Genomic DNA, 16102 nt, shown 5'->3' with positions numbered 1-16102 from the left:
GGGGAGCCCGCCTCGCTGAGTTAGCCGCGCGGTGAACAAGTGCCCTGCCATGGCCGCGCCGCCCTCCCGAGCAGTTTAGGTTCCCGAAATGGTCCTTCTCGGTTTTTCGCGTCGGGTCTGATAGGCACAGGGCGCGGATCGGTCCGGGGGGCTGTTCCTCCTTCCCGTCAGCTCCAAAATGCCGTCCAGAGAGTCCTGGCCGGGGCACAAAGCGAATAAGTCTGCGGTGCACAACTCGAAGCAGGAGAGCCGTCAACAAGATTTATTGATAGCAGCCTTGGGGATGAAACTGGGTACTCAGAAGTCATCTGTGACAATCTGGCAACCTCTTAAACTCTTTGCTTATTCACAGTTGACATCACTTGTCAGAAGAGCAACTCTGAAAGAAAATGAACATATTCCAAAATACGAGAAGATTCATAACTTCAAGGTAAGAAATTATGCTGCTTATTTGTTTTTAAGGCACGGGGGCTATAGTTTTTATTTTGAAATGGGTCCCGTGTTGCAAGGAAATAATATATATGCACACTATGACTTTCTGGGAACATAAATGCTTCAATTAAATCTCATTGCCGGTTAAATCAATTAGACGTCTTTAGAACGTATCAGCAGAAGAACGAGGATTTTGTTGTTGACCGCTTGTGTGCATGTGTTTGTTTCAATAATATTTGCCGTACCTAGGTTATCTCTTTTATTTAGAATTGTCTTATACCGAGAGAGATGCTGAAGGCGAGAAAAACTGGCAAAGTTTTCTTTCAATTCGAGTGAGTGTAGTTCAGTTTTACCTACGATGATATGATGCCAACAAATCTTCTAGATCTGTGATTAGAGGATTAAACTGATCTTATCTCCGTTTGTCACTGGTAAATAGCTTTGGAGGTAAGAAGCATGTTCTACTGCATCTGGATGGAGCAGATGGTCTGCATTTCCCTTAGTTCTGGCTTTTCTCCTCTGTTAATGAATTGAGTGTGTTGAAAGCAGCATGGCTTATACCATGAGACTATTGGAGCTGCTGGCATTAGCAACTACCTTGTGTTTTAATAAAATTTACTTAGTCTTCTATGTAGCTTCTAATTATTGCTTTAATTATTTTAAATAAACGATGCTCTTTAGTAAGAGAGATACATGTCAATACAACATATGCATGTTCTGTGTCTGTATCTGTAATAAGTGTTCAGTAAGGATTCAGTAATTTAACCTTTTGGCAGTCAAATGCATTGCATAATAGGCAGTCTTTATTTGTAAGACTAAATGAATTGATGTTATACTGAATTCCTGTAGATGACGGTACAAACTTCATATATAGTACCTGAAGCCCAGATTTTATCTTTAATGTGTGGTTTTTTCCCCCCAGGTAGCTTTTGCTTTTATTTATTTTAGGAGAAGGGGAAATCATTAATATAATACAGGCATCTGATGCTATAAGGATGTTAATTGTCTCTCATTTTCAGTTTTGGTTTCTATCACACGCATGTGCATGTGTGAATGTACACGTGCGTGCACATATGTATATTTATCTGTTGTCCATCTGATTTTATTTAAACCACCTTCTGGCTTTTGAGTTCAGATAATCACTAAAATTGGAAACTTTATATGATCAGGATGTTTTGTTTGACTTGAGTTCTTCAATGAAGCATGAATTTGAAAACCACGTACAAAATGTTATATAAAAAAGTATTTAATGTGAATGCTTGGCATAAAATAATCCTGCTGGCTGTCAGTTAAATGCAGAACATTTTTTCACAGGCTCCTGAGGTGTCCTAAAGATCTGAAATGTCTTGCAACTTATATTTGTTCCTTAGAGTTTGAAGATAATTCTTGCAGGTGCCAGCAGATAGCGATTTTCCATGTATTACAGTATATGTAGGATAATATGTATTTAATTTTGCGCACATCTGTATTCCTTAGTTGCTTTCTTTTAACAGCCTGAAACACATCTGTTTTGAAAATACTCGGATAACCTGATTTTCATTCGTTTGGGTTTGTTTATTTGTTTTTCTTCCAGAAACTGTTTCTGGAAAGTTTGGAAGCTGTGAGTTTTCCAGTGTTTTTTCAAAAACAAACTGCAGGTCTGGTCCAAGGTCATAGCTACAGCACAAACTTTCCACACAGATTGTTTTCTTTATAATAGTTGTACTATAGTTTCTTTATATACACAGTTGCTAGAAAAGTGTACTTTGAGAAGTAACTCTTTTCTCAAGTCAGTGAAATTGGAGTCGCCTTACACAGATAATTTTTGCTATAAAAAAGCAGAAGGGAACAAGCCTCTTACCCCTTAAAGGGTGTGCAGCAACCAACCTACCCGCTGAAGGAATGCTGCTGGCGTTCAAGAGCATTAAATGTGGCCGCTGTCCCATTTTTAAAAAAATAACCATAAGCCCTTCATAATTATTGTGTTATGGATCTGAAATGAATGGCCATCGTTAGCTCATGCGCTTCTCTCTTTTATCATTCCTTGCATCTGTCAAATTTTTCTTCTCACGTGTGTAGACGTCATCATTTAAAATGTCTGCAGAAGTCTCCTAGGTTGCCTGCCAAGCAGCGAATGTGCCACCCACGTGGGAAGGAAGGAAATGTCAGTCCCAGAGTCTTGAACCTAGACTTTTGAAACAAAACAAGAAAAAACAACCCAGAAATGAAACAAATTTATATAGTTCAGCTAACCAACAGTGACTGCTGTCCCCAGAGGCTCCACCAGCAAAAAGGAGGGTGCACGCTGCTTTGTACTTCTGCGGCTAATCTTCTCTTCATTGTACAGGCACGAGGCAGCAGACAGGGACCCCTTACCCTCTCCTGGCTGCTTCTTTGATCAGTCACATTGCTGGTTGCAGAAGTGAAGGGGTCTCAGAAATCCTTTTGTACTGGAAATGCTGGAACATCCCAGCGGAGGGAGGAGAAGGGGAATATCATTAATGCACAACAACTAGCGCTGTTGTCTTGGAGAGGGGAAGAAGAGAGCAGCAGCCGCTCCAGAGGCGGGCTGGGGTTAGCAAATGCCCGAGAGGCTTGGCCACAGGTTAGGAGACCTCAGTTTTCCCTCTGACCCTGCACCCCCTGTCCCTGTGGGGTGGGTAGGTGAGGACACAGGTGGAGTTTGGACCCTCAGACTCTGTTCCTCCGGCAAAGCTCAGGTAGAGGAACACAGTGGCAGAGAAGCAGCATAGTGATGGTCCTTACAGGACTGCAGATGCCTAGGGAAGGGGTGAACATAAAAGCTGCTTTTAACTCTTAAATTGTCAAGAGGTCTCCTGAATAAATCCATTAATCTATGTTTTTCTCCGAGGGTTGTTTGAAAGAAGAATGTAAAGGCAGTTCTGCTAGGAGTGCTGACACGGCTGGGTTTTTGAAAGGTTTTAATCTTATTTAAATCTGCTGGAATGTGAGTTGTCTCCTGCCTGAAGTGAGCAGGCTGGCTAGCTGGGATGACAGGGAGCTGTGCTGGCAGAGCTGGCCTGTAATGATCTCCTCCAGCTCCATAATATTCTCTTGACTGGGGAGGTCTGGTCTCTCATGAGCACATCTCAAATGCAAATACAGAGTGGCTGAATTCTCTTAAATTAATCTCCCTAAGTAAAGAAAGGGATGATGACTTATAAATGTCAGATCTGACTGAGTTTTTAATGCCTATTTCTCAGGATGAGAGCTAGGTTTTAAAAATATTTTATTTTTTAAGCGTATTTGGGCTTTTTCTAATTTATAAAAAGTTTTCAATTAATATTTCTGTGTTCCTCTCTAGAAATCTAACATAAAAGATTCATTTCCTATTTATTTAATTATATCAGCTAAAAGAGATCTACATTGTTTGACACAGCTCTAATTATTTAGCTCTAATTGAATAATGGGATTTGAAGGTGAGCTAGGACTGTGAGTGTAACTTGATTGGGTCTGTCTATTTGCATATTTGATTTCTGTTGCTTTCCCTCTGTATACTCTGCTTTTCTGAAATCCAGCACACCGAATGAGATCTCTTGTAAAATGAATCATCAGACCAAATCAGGACAGTCATTTCACCATCCTCAAAATTTCAGCCGCACCTTCTTTCACAGAAAGGCTTTTCCTGTCTTTCAGTTTCTTACCCATTATGGGGAAGAAATCTCCCCACACTCTCTGGTACACACATATCTATATGGACGTGTGTGTGTGATGGATGTCAAGTTCGTTCTTCCACCCAATGTAGATGAACAATAGCATCTTCTATTTGGAAGCTCTGAGAGATCTGTGGGGGGCTCTTTGAAGTGCTGATAAGAAGCGTAGCTGAAGCCAGTGGTGTTATCTTCTTACAAAAAGAAGCTTTATCATAGGGGAAAGTTCTGTAACATTTCACAGAAGTGGACAGTGTAGATTTATACCTGATTGTTCCCATAAATTTATTCTACAGCTGGACTCTACCAAGAAGAATGCTGTCCCTTATAAATCTCGTATTTGCTTATCTTGTCCCCAAAATGCAGGAGCTGTGATCGCTTGTAAATTAAAATACGATTTCTTACCTAGCTGATATCTGATCTATTCAATAATTTTAAGGGGAGGAAGCAGCTGGGCACCGCCTGGGCAGGCAGGTGAAGGAGGAGCTTCAGGCAGCAGCAGGAACATCAAATTTGAGGGGAAAAGGAGTCTGTGGCAAAGTGCCATGTGGATTGAAACGTTCTGGGTTGGTTATTGAAACGTTCAGGGGGAGCTCTGGGTTGGGATGTGTGAGGTGGGCTTTAGGCCAAAGGACTTACACAGCAGGGGAATCTGAGTTGGGTTTAAGGCTACCCCATCTCTTCTCTCTCTGGTGAGGCAGGTTTTGTTAGGGTACTAAACACACAGGATTCCCCTTGCTCAGTCCTCCGGACGTTCCCTCTTTGCACCTCCTCATCTCTGTATCTCCCCCCTACATCCCATAGTTTTTTGCTTAAAAAAAAAAAAAAAAAAAAAAGATATGCCTAGTGAGGTACCTTCTGCCCTGAGTACATCCCTACCTGACGTGGAACATCTTCTGCACCTCCTCCCCACCTGGTGCCATGCTTTGGACTTGGGCACTGACCTCGCTCCTTTGCCTGCTGTTTGTGTGGGGTTGGAGAAAACAGTAAAACTACGCTTGAAAAATGCTAATGGCAAGGAGGGCAGTCATGGAAGAGGAGCATTAGCTGGGAGTTATGGGATGATAGCTTAAAAGGAAGAGGAAAAGGAAAATTTGAGATTAACAGCAAGAAATCTCCTGGGTAGTGAAACTTGTTAGTCAGTGCAATAACCTCCCCTTCACTTGGCAAATTTAAAATAAGCCTGGACAAAACACCTTAAAGGTCTTTACTCGCCTCCAGCTTGTGTGACTCATGGGCCCTCGGGAATTCTTAGCTCCCTTGGCTGGTTATGTATATTCCTTCAGACACCTCTGGCTCCTGATGACTTGAGCCAGCAGAGCACTCTGCAGGTGTTTCGTAACTGCCGATAGTCCAAGGCATAAAACCAGTCTTCTGCCTAGATTAGTGCTGTGGTGCTTCACTGAAGCAAGAAGGTGTCCGTGCCTGTCAGAGCTGGACTGAAATCTGTGTTTCCATGCATCATTTTTCCCTAGGATATTGTCTCATTTCTCTCTTGCTCTTTACAAAATAGATGTGTCCCCAGAAGACTTTTTTGCTATCTTTCTGTGCAGTATTTGGTACTGTCATGCTGTTTCTTAGTCATGCCTTACTAATGCCTGAGACTGCAGAGTCAATTAATTGTAATAAATAACAGTTGCAAGGCTGCTTGGTGAATCGATGAACATTCAGAACATAATTCCCTTTCAAGCCAACACTTCTTCCAGAGAGGAGAGATGTTTTTCCACGGTTGCTTAAGCCAAGTCAGCAGAGATGCTAATGAGTCTTGTTTGTTGAGATTCTTCATCTCCCTCCTTGACTGAAGCAACGTCCTGGCTTTCTCTTTGAGGGTGAACCATTTGAAAGGCCCAACGAGGAGCTCCAGAGCAGAGACATCGTGCTTTTCCAGAAATAACTGGGGATAGAATATAGCCTTAAATGTGCACAAAAGTGAGGACTCAGGTGAGGACCAGTCTCTACTGGAAAGGCTTTGCCAGTATAGACAGACTCAAGCATCTCTTTAATGGAGAGGCTGCTGATTTTAACAAGAATTACTCAGCCGGTGAAATGTGTACTGCTTCTTTGAAACAAATAAGCTAACCTGGCCCTGGCCCAGATTTTACCAGTGTAATTGCATCTGTGCTAGGTGCTTTGCTAGTGTAAAAAGTCATAGCAAATAGCTTCCATGCTAAATCTTATTATTCTAACAAGAGCTGCTCAGCAAAGCCGTGCCTAAATACTGGGAAATGAGGAGATGGAAAGTGCAGAAGAAATACTGCGAAAAGACCAGAAACTATAACAAACTCTTACTATATTAAGCAGAGCCATTTTTCTGTGACTTCTAACATGAACTCGTTTTTATTTCTGATCTTCTAAAAACTGGGGCAGATGCCGATTTGGGGTCTAGCTCCACTGAAAAGAGGATGCTGATTTTTTATTAGGTACGGACCTGGCACTGAACATATTGTCAAAACATCTTTAAGTGAGTCACTGCACTCAAATGAATATTCAGAAAAGGAGCTGGGTGCCTCTAGCACAGTCCCCAGGGAGAGTCTCTGATAAGAAAACCTCAGGAAATTTGATGTTTCTTTTAGAGTCCTAGTACTTGAGGGAAAAAAATGTTCAAAGGCAGGGATATCTGGAGAACAAAACTGGAGAAAAACTTCCACAAAATTTCTGAGAAGATCTCATCAGCTCTATGTTGTTGCTTCTGAAACTCATAGTGCATTATAAGACAGTTCAAGCCAGAAAAACTTTCAGGCATTGATGGATTTTAGTCTCCTAAGGTATTTATTTAATGTTACTTTTACTTTTTTGGAAAAGCCAGGGCTTTTCCAAAGCAGATTTCAAACAGCACAGTATTATTTAACGCTTTCTGGTTTCTTAGTGCTAGTCCCTGAATTCAAGCTTTGCCTCTGTTTTTAAAAAAAACAAAACCCCCCAAAAAAACAAAACGTTTTTTCTAAATCCTTAATTTATTGAAGCTGTAATTCCTTCCCATCACATCAGTAGTTTTATTAGTCCCCAGATGTGGATCCTGTGAGTCTTCCATGTGGACAGCCCCAAGAACGGACCAGCTCATGTCTGTGGTGAAGCTTAGAAATGCTCTGCTGGGGAGGACTGGGAGTTTGCCTCAAGGAGCATGTAGCGCAGGTCATGCTTTCTCATCATCAACAGCTTTTCCTCCAAATTAGCCTTAGCATCATTGCAAAAGCGTTTCTTTAGGAATCTCTTAGGGTTTTGTAATCTATTTACATCATTACATATATATTTACATCATTACATATAGTGTATATAGTATGTGTATATATACAATTTTAATTTTAAGGATTTTATTCAGTTTTCACCTCTAGTTTCAGAATTTTTTGCATGGATACAGGTATCAAGTAACTTGGGCCTGGAATAAAATGGACAGTGTTCCAGTTTCTAGATACCAATTTAAAGAAAATCTGCTATTCCATCCTGAAAGAAAGGTGGCCATTTTCACTGAATTTATAAGCAAAAAAAGCAGGACAACCTAACTGCAATTTCCAGTTGTTCCCATCTCTGCTGACATGATCAGCACAAACCAGAAAGTAAACAAGACATGACAGCGCTTCTGGCTCCGAGTGGGTGAGGACCTGGAGGAAGGTTTGCCTGCTTAACGTTCGTGTCAGTGTACCCACTGGCAGTAACGATGCTATTTATACTCCACGCTCTGAACCATGCAGCATTCAGCCAGCATCTCTCCTCTCAAGAGCTGCTGGACAAAGTCATTGGGGTGGTCCCAGACTGGCTCCCCACCGTTAACATCCCAGCTGGTCTAGGCAAAGTCAGCTCTCGTTTTGGAGAAGGTATGTTCCAATGGTCTCAGTTACTGTCATTTCTGTTACACCTTTGCATGAAAGCGATTATCTTGCAGATACAGCTCTGCCGTGTGGGTTGTCATGGCAGTCTTTTTGCTTCTTAGATTACTCATCAGCAGTAATATTTGCCTCACAGGAGGAATATCATGTACTGGAATATTGGGAGTGCTTGAGACCCTTGTTTTAGAGGCACTATCTAATCATTGTAATATATGCAATGATTAAATTGAATCATTGCCCAAACTGATAGTTGAGTCAATTGACTTTCTCACTGTTATCTCTGTACTCTTCACATCCAGGCAATCTCTGCCTGGACCAGGGATGGATGAAAAGGGCATGCCTGTTGCGTGCCAACATGGTGTCGTGGTTTAATCCCAGCCGGCAACTAAGCACCACACAGCTGCTCGCTCACTCCCCCCCCGGTGGGATGGGGGAGAGAACTGGAAGAGTGAAAATGAGAAAACTCGTGGGTTGAGATAAAGGCACTTCAATAAGTAAAACAAAAGCCGCACACTCAAGCAAAGCAAAACAAGGAATTCATTCACTACTTCCCATCAGCAGGCAGGTGTTCAGCCATCTCCAGGAAAGCAGGGCGCCAGCATGCATAACGGTTACTTGGGAAGACAAACGCCATCACTCCGAACGTCTCCCCCCTTCCTTCTTCTTCCCCCAGCTTTATATGCTGAGCATGACGTCATATGGTCTGGAATATCCCTTTGGTCAGTTGGGGTCAGCTGTCCCAGCTGTGTCCCCTCCCAGCTCCTTGTACACCCCCAGCCTGCTCGCTGGCACGGCAATTTGAGAACCTGAAAAGTCCTTGGCTTAGTGTAAGCACTGCTCAGCCACAACTAAAATATCAGTGTGTTATCAACACTATTCTCATCCTAAATCCAAAACACAGCACTATACCAGCTACTAGGAAGAACATTAACTCTATCCCAGCCAAAACCAGGACACATGGATACACTCAGTGCCTGATAAAATCGACTGTGACAGGGAAGACAGACATTAATAATACAGGTTGAGTTCATCGTTTTAATTGAGACTTACGATGTCTTCCATATCCAATTAAAAGCTTGGTAGAGTCCCAACAGGCAAAATTCAGTTGACGGAATTGCAAATCAGCTAGGACCACTGAGCTGACAGACTTCATCAGCAGTGTCCCGTCATCCTTGGGAATTTCTTTGAAATACAGTATACCCTGCAGAACTGTACCTTTGGAGCACCAAGCAGTACAAATGCTGGATGTGTACCATTTATTCAGTCCCCATCGGCTTGGTCTCCTCCCCGAGCACCAACAAGGCTTCTACCCAGAGTGCAGGACTCTGGTAGCCCAAAAGGGTAGATCAGCAGTGGTTTCTTCCACCCTTTTTCAAGTTGATATATTTCATCCCAACACAGATGGTAGTGCCTGGATTTTCCAAAACCCAGTATTCTCACCAGCAGTTCAGTGTGGAGGGCCACGGAAGAAACTACGCTGCTCCGTACGGAGCAGGGGTCCTGATGGAGCGGGCGTCCAGGGAGACCATGGCAGCAGCCTCTCAACAGGGAAGGCTTTTTTGTACACTGTCACAAAGACTTCAGTTTTCTGTGTTTGGTCTTGATTTCGCATATCCATAGTTTATCAGATCTAGCCTTGCTTTTTTCCCAGGAATGGCTTTGCTGATCCGTCGTGTTCTTTCACACCATGTTTGCACAGCGCTTTGCTGATATTTCCTCATTCTCTTCCTCCCTGCCTTGACAAGTGATGTAATGTAAGTCTCCCAGTTACAAATACTAATTATCTGCTGGCTCATGCTTGGTTTTCAGATAGCAATCAAGGCTAGCTGAACAACTGCCTAGTAAAAACCGAAAGCGTAAAAAATAAGTGGAGTTAGGAGATACACGGGTAACTGACTTCAACAGTGACCTTTATAGAGCCTGAGAAATAATGGTGGGAGATCTGCTTGAGGAGTTCCCAGCTTGTGGTAAAATCTGTTGTCAGAGCCACCGGATCATTTTTTATTTGGTTCTCCTAAAACTTTGTTTCTTTTTCTAAGAAATATTTTAATTAAATGCAAAACAAAAATAAATGAAATTCCATAACACTTACAGTTAATAATCACAGGAGTTAAGCTATGTTTCCCTGTGTATAAGAAAATGTCTTTCAAGCCTAAGCAAAAAACTGTCTTCCTACATAAGATCACAGCAGTTAAATGTTTATTGTACCTTGCTGATGTTGCGGGAGAGTTCACAATAGAAATGCCTAGGTGTAAGCCCAAGGTGAGGCTCTCCTCTTACCTCAGACTTGCAGGACAGCTCAGTAGTAGGATTTTATCTAGTTTTTGGAGCAGGTATTTTCCTTTAAAATAATCTAGATTTATCTTTTAAATTGAGTATTTCCCCTGGAATTTTACAAATTAAGATTAAAAACAGCTTATCTTGCTCTCCTGCTCACCCTTTTTCCACATGCTTAAAAAATCGCTCACAGTTGAAGCCTTATGGAAAGAAAGAGAAAAAGATTTTTGGGGCGGTAGTGAGAATGGAGAGGTTGGGAGATATAAAGCCACAGTTGGCAATCCTGCTCTCTCACATTTTATAAGACAGTAAAATCTGCGTATGGCAGATGCTCTTTTTATAAGGGGAAAGAAACCCCTTGTAATTTAAGTCAGGATCTCTGGGATTCTGCTGGGTATGTTTTCAGAAATTTTTCTGCAAAGCATGTTTTAGTTTTGCAAACAAGCAAGTCGCTTGGCAGATTTTTAGAATGGGGAACTAAATATAAAAATCAGAATGCTATATTAAACAGGGTCATATAATAAATGCAGTATTGTTTGCAGGTGCTGGCTCTGGAACTAGCAAAGGGATGCAAGCGTTTCTTTTTAGCATGCTGCCAGGTCCCACTCTGCAGGTTGAAACAGGATTAGAGGCTGTTCTGACCTCAGAAGACCAATTTTTTGCTATTTTCTGGCATCACTTACAGTGTCTGATTTAATTTCCAGAGATGGTGTGTATTCAGACCAGCACAGGGTTAGACATCCAGTTCTGCTCCATGGTAGTGGGAAGATTAACACTCCGGCACCACTGAGCTCTGGGAAGGACAGCACCGCTTAGAAACCCCAAAAGAGGCTTCAGAGCTGATCCTGCGGGGTTGTGTGCACCGGGGACGGAAGGACACTACAGCCTTTGGGCCTCTTAATTAATATTGCCAGAGAACCTCCCTATTCCATGTCAGATAAAGGACGAAGCAAGGTAGAGCATTATGGAACATAGAAAAACCTACCCTCAGCTTTTAATTTGTTTTGAGTTTGCAATCAGAATAATGGATAAGAAAGAGTAATTTGGATGGGGCAGTGTAAAGCTGAGCAGGCTCTGGATAAATCTTCTACCAGAGAAGTTAATTTCTTAACTGATGATATGGAAAGGCATTTCAGTATTGGGATGAAGCCTGGACACATGGGACGAGAGAACAGTGCTAATGATGCTGAGACAATGATCCTGAAGGGCAAAATCAATCTTGATCTTGTGAAGGGTGACCAATACATGCAGTGTTGGTAGGGAAGAGGAAAGTCTGTTTTGTCCTTGTCATTTTTAAGTTGATGAGTCATGTAAAATTCTCTGATGGGTGAGCTGAGGGCCAGGATAACGTCAGGGGAACTGGCTGTAGCAGAAAGGTAATTTATTTTTGTATCTAGGTGGATAATTGTTATTAGAAACATGAGAGAAACTGAGCTCATTAAAAAAATCATCATAATAAAATAAAACTATAAATGAAGGGAAGCAAAAGGTTGGAGTGGCAGATTTGGGATGTGGTAGACCCTGCAGAAGAGTTCCTAGGGAGAGTCAAGAGGAGGTGGAAACGTGCAGACCATGGTAGGGAGCAAGATGCCAAGAAGGAGGGATGTCTGCTGCTGAAACAACAGCCCAGTAGAGATTGGGCACCTGAGGTTTGGTGAGTATCGGCACTGGAGACGGCCCTGGAGAGGCCAGAATAGGACCCCATAATCCAGGGAAAGCATTAGAAACGCCTCAGCAAATGGCACGTTCAGTGAATTTGATGAATTGAAATCAGCAAGTGGAGAAGAACAGGATAGTGTAATTCTTTTTATTTAGCAAGAAATATTAATGTGTCGGAATTTGTTCTTGTTCTGCCTGAAGAAAGGAGTCAAAATGTCAGCATTTCAAGGAACAAGACAAAATTCTCCCTCCTTTACAATCAGAGATACTAAAAAAAAAAAACAAAACTCTTATAAAACTGAAAAGGATTCTGAAAAAAGATTATTTTTTGCTCAAACTTTTGAGCTGGTGTTGGGTTTTTTTTTCCCCATTTTCCTCAACAGAAATTTTGACAAATATTTTAAATAAGTGTTTTGGGGGCAATGCTCCTTTGACAAAAAAAAAAGATGGTGACTGAAAAGAAGCTTTTCTTTTTCCCCCTGAAAAAGTTCTGTTAGTCCTGCAGGCATTAAAGCACAGCGTTTTGCTTGAGAATATTAGAATGTGCTTATTCTTGGAAGGGAAAGCTGCCAAAGACCTAGAAAAAAACACAAGGCTGAGGAAGAAAGCCAAGAGGATGTGGGTAGTGCAGGTGGGTAACGGAGAGGAAGGTGTGAAAAATCTCTTTGTGGTGGGAGGAGAAAAGAAAATGGAGACTACAGCTGCCGACAGTCTTGTCATCGTTTGCTGTAGAAGTCAGCTGGAGCTGTAGGGAGAAGGGGGCTCGTGGAGCACATCGCACCTTCAAAAGGTGCGTGGGAGCAGGTGCGGACGGCACCTAGCATGGCGGGCGGGAGGCAGCCTGTGCCAGCGCTGGGAGAACATGGCGCTTCACACCTTTACACTGCCTCCAGGGATGCTCAGCAGCACAGAGCTAGAGGCGATTATAAGCCTAGCTTAGCACAGATGCACCTGTGAATTACTTGGTGAATTCTAGAGTAACTTTCCAGACTAATACAGCGATCTACCTCACTGCTGCTTCGTGGGCAGCAAGCGCCCAGGAGGCTGCACACCTTCCCGTAGCCAAAACCGAAACGTGGTCTGAATTGCTGGGTGCTGCTCGGGGTTGTCACTTGTTTGAGGTAAGTGTCGCCCGGGATCCAGCTGCTAGTTAAATCAGCGGCACAGGGGCTGCTCACCACCTCAGTCAGGCCACTTCGTGTTTTGCTGTTTGTAACCAGAGCCCTGTGTGGATGTCAGGCACGCGCGTTTCGGCCAGCTCCTTCTCTCTGCTGCTCCACGCTGATCCGACCGGGCAGTGCACGTGCGTCAGGTTACTGCCTGCTCTCATACCCGCTCAGTATGGAGCTCAGCTCTGGAGAACTGAGTGACTTAAGCCTAAAGCATTTTTATTACATTTCACTACAAATTTCATTTCTTTATGATCACCAGTTGCTGATTTTTTTTTTTTTGTCAGCCTGTCTATTCTATGTAGAGGCTCGAAGCCTTTTACACTGGCTAAGGAAGTAATTAATTTTTCTGCAAAGAAACCTGTGGTTTCCTTCAGCAGGGACTTTATCAGAATAAAATCAGAAGCAGCTAATGGTGGCTGCAGGATTTGTAACAAGCATGTGAGCCAGGATTGAAAGCAGCATTGGTTTTTTTCTTCCTTAGCTTTGAATTTTTTTCCTGGTTCAGTGGATTCTTGTTTCCATTTACTAGATTTATTTGGATTTTCAATATCTAGCATTAGTCTGAAGAGAATAATTTCCTTTTAGAGTTACTCTAAACTGGAAAGCCCCTAAGTGCGTTTGCAGTATTTCTGTGTAGCACTGGTATTTTTGCCTGGCAGGACTCTCTCCACCCGAGGCGAAATCTTGCAGCCCCCTATGCATTTCACACAGTACCTTATGAGGGGAGGGCAAAGCAGAAGATGTTTTAAATTGAGGGGTGAACTCTTGCACAGTCGCTGCAAAAGCCTCGCCTCGTGGCTAAAATCCTGCCCAGACGGAGGGATGCCGAGAGGGAGGCGGGAGAAGGACTGCGACCTGCCATCGCTCCTCTACCCCACATGGTCTGGGAGCAGACCCCCCAGACCCGGTTCTGCTGCTCCGGACGGCTCGGTATGGAGAGCTCCCGTTTCCCATAGGTCTGCAAGAGTCTTGGCGGTTAAATCTTTCTTATATTTCTTTCTTTCCTGCGGTGATAAAGGGAAGCTTCCAGCAACTGCATGTGGTGCCTTCGAAGAAGAGGAATTCTGCCTTGTTTAGACACATTGATATTGATGTCTGTGAAATAATTGGGTCATTTTCTGTAATTTTCCTTTCTGCTGCTGTCTTCCAGGTGCACACGTTCAGGGGCCCGCACTGGTGTGAATACTGCGCCAACTTTATGTGGGGCCTCATTGCTCAGGGAGTAAAATGTGCAGGTAACAGTCATTCAGTCTTCTTTTCCTAAGACAGCCCTAATGTTGTAACAATTTAACGTGCTGCCTGCTCCACCGATAATACTGCGTGGCAAGGGTCTGATCTGGCCCCTCTTAAAATCGAAGAAGGAAACGTATCCACTCTACTGCTGATGGTTTCAGGTACCTGTTTCACTAACATCACTGCAGCGATGCAGAGCACCTCTAAAGCGCTCACTGAGGGGAAATGATAATTAAGGGATTTATTTTTTCCCCCTTTCAGAATGGAGGAGAAAATAGATAGATGTGTTGTTAGCTTTGTTTCTTTTATAACACTTGTATGTATTAGTAGGTGTGAGAAACTCACTGAGGGTCTTGATGTGCAAGGTGGGTGATCAGCAAATTTCACACTGCTGCTGTGAAACAGGCATTCAGGTTAACTTTACATATAAGCCAGCAGACTCCCAATGTGCCACAGACCGTAAGTCACGTCTCCTACTTTAAGAAAGTAAGAAAAGGGATGATGAATAGGCGATGCGTACTGAAATGTTACATAAACATTCAGGTGCTGGTAGACATGTATTACACGCATGGGTGTCACTGCAGGCATTTCTGGGATAAAGCCTCTCCGACGTAAAACAATTTGACAGTTTTATTGATATGATTCTTCTGAAAAGAAAGGACAGTCAGCTTTTTTCAAAGGCAAAAAGGATCAAAGTGATCAAAATAGTTTACTGTATTTAAAAAGTATTTTATGACATTCTAGCAGGCAACCACATTTATAAAAGTGGTGCAAAGAAATGTTGATGTATGAAGACCTGCATATGTTGCCCTGGAAACTGAATTTTCAAGCTAATTTAAGAAAATCTGCTCTGTCTAAAGCTTTCTGAAATCCTGTCTCAAGCAAATAAGATGGCTTTTTATCACAGAACTGCAAAATAATGTAAAAATAATTTATAGCCAGTGTGATTGAAATATTTTAAAATCCTTCTCCTGTAATTATTTGAATGCAATATTCTGTCCTTACCAAGAGACTCTGCACTGTCCAGGATGTATTAGAGTGTGCAGCTCTGTTTTAAGTGATGATTATGTAAAAACGGCATTTTCTTTCTCAGTATTTTCCCTAAGTGTTCCCCTAGTAAGTATTTAGGGTTGCAGCCATGTCCTTCGCTTATGAATGTTGTTACTACTTTTTACTGCTGTTGATTTTGCACAGGTTATACAGTGCTAGAAGAGAAAGAGGAAGCCTGATTTTGTTCTTGAATTGTTTTCTGATTACAGTGTTCATTTTTTGATGACACATGAGCCAGTAAGTGTGCCATCTTCCTTCCTTGTGTGAGGTAGATTCCTCAGTTTTGGCATTTAGGAGAAATACCAAGTATTTTCAGATTTATGTTAAGTAGCTTTGATCCAGAAAATCAATAAAAACGAACAGTATGAAGGCTCGCAATGCTACATGGCACTGGAATGAACAGATAATACTGCTTTTAGAATTAAACCCAAAGTGTTATGATTTTGTACTGCCTTTTTTTTTTTTTTTGTAACTAAAGTAGAGCTGATTTTTTGGTTTTATGCAGATTTTTCTAAATTATGAGTTTCCAAAAACATCCAAAGTCTGCTTTTATTTCCTCCTTATGGGGATGGTAATAAGTACTGCATGTCGTCTTTTTTTCCTCCTTGCAGTGTGGAGGAACATATGTGTATTAGATGACTTCATAGGTTCAGAAACTATAATTAGGGCTTTCTGTCTTGTGTAGGGTTTCACATCGGTGTCGGTAGCTTCGATGTAAGTAATTTTTATGATCTTATTTATATTTTAAAATCCCACGTTGTATGACTGCACTTGCTTGCTGAAGCATCAGCAAGGGGTTGGGGCA

General features: G+C 42.3%; 1 protein-coding gene across 3 annotated transcripts in view; it reads left to right on the top strand.

Moving 5' to 3' along the window:
- The first annotated feature begins 133 nt into the window (after nucleotides 1-133).
- CHN1 (chimerin 1) overlaps nucleotides 134-16102 on the top strand; it is a 33043-nt gene continuing 17074 nt past the window's right edge. For all 3 annotated transcript variants that reach the window (XM_009576182.1, XM_009576181.1, XM_009576180.1), the window contains exons 1-2: nucleotides 134-430; nucleotides 14165-14249. In XM_009576182.1, coding sequence (XP_009574477.1) covers nucleotides 179-430; nucleotides 14165-14249 — 337 coding nt within the window. In that variant the 5' untranslated portion in view covers nucleotides 134-178. The remainder of the gene's footprint in view (nucleotides 431-14164; nucleotides 14250-16102) is intronic.

The sequence above is a fragment of the Fulmarus glacialis genome, unplaced genomic scaffold (assembly GCF_000690835.1).
Source record: "Fulmarus glacialis isolate BGI_N327 unplaced genomic scaffold, ASM69083v1 scaffold17864, whole genome shotgun sequence".
Lineage (NCBI taxonomy): Eukaryota > Metazoa > Chordata > Aves > Procellariiformes > Procellariidae > Fulmarus > Fulmarus glacialis.
This window is presented reverse-complemented; position numbering and strand designations above follow the sequence as displayed.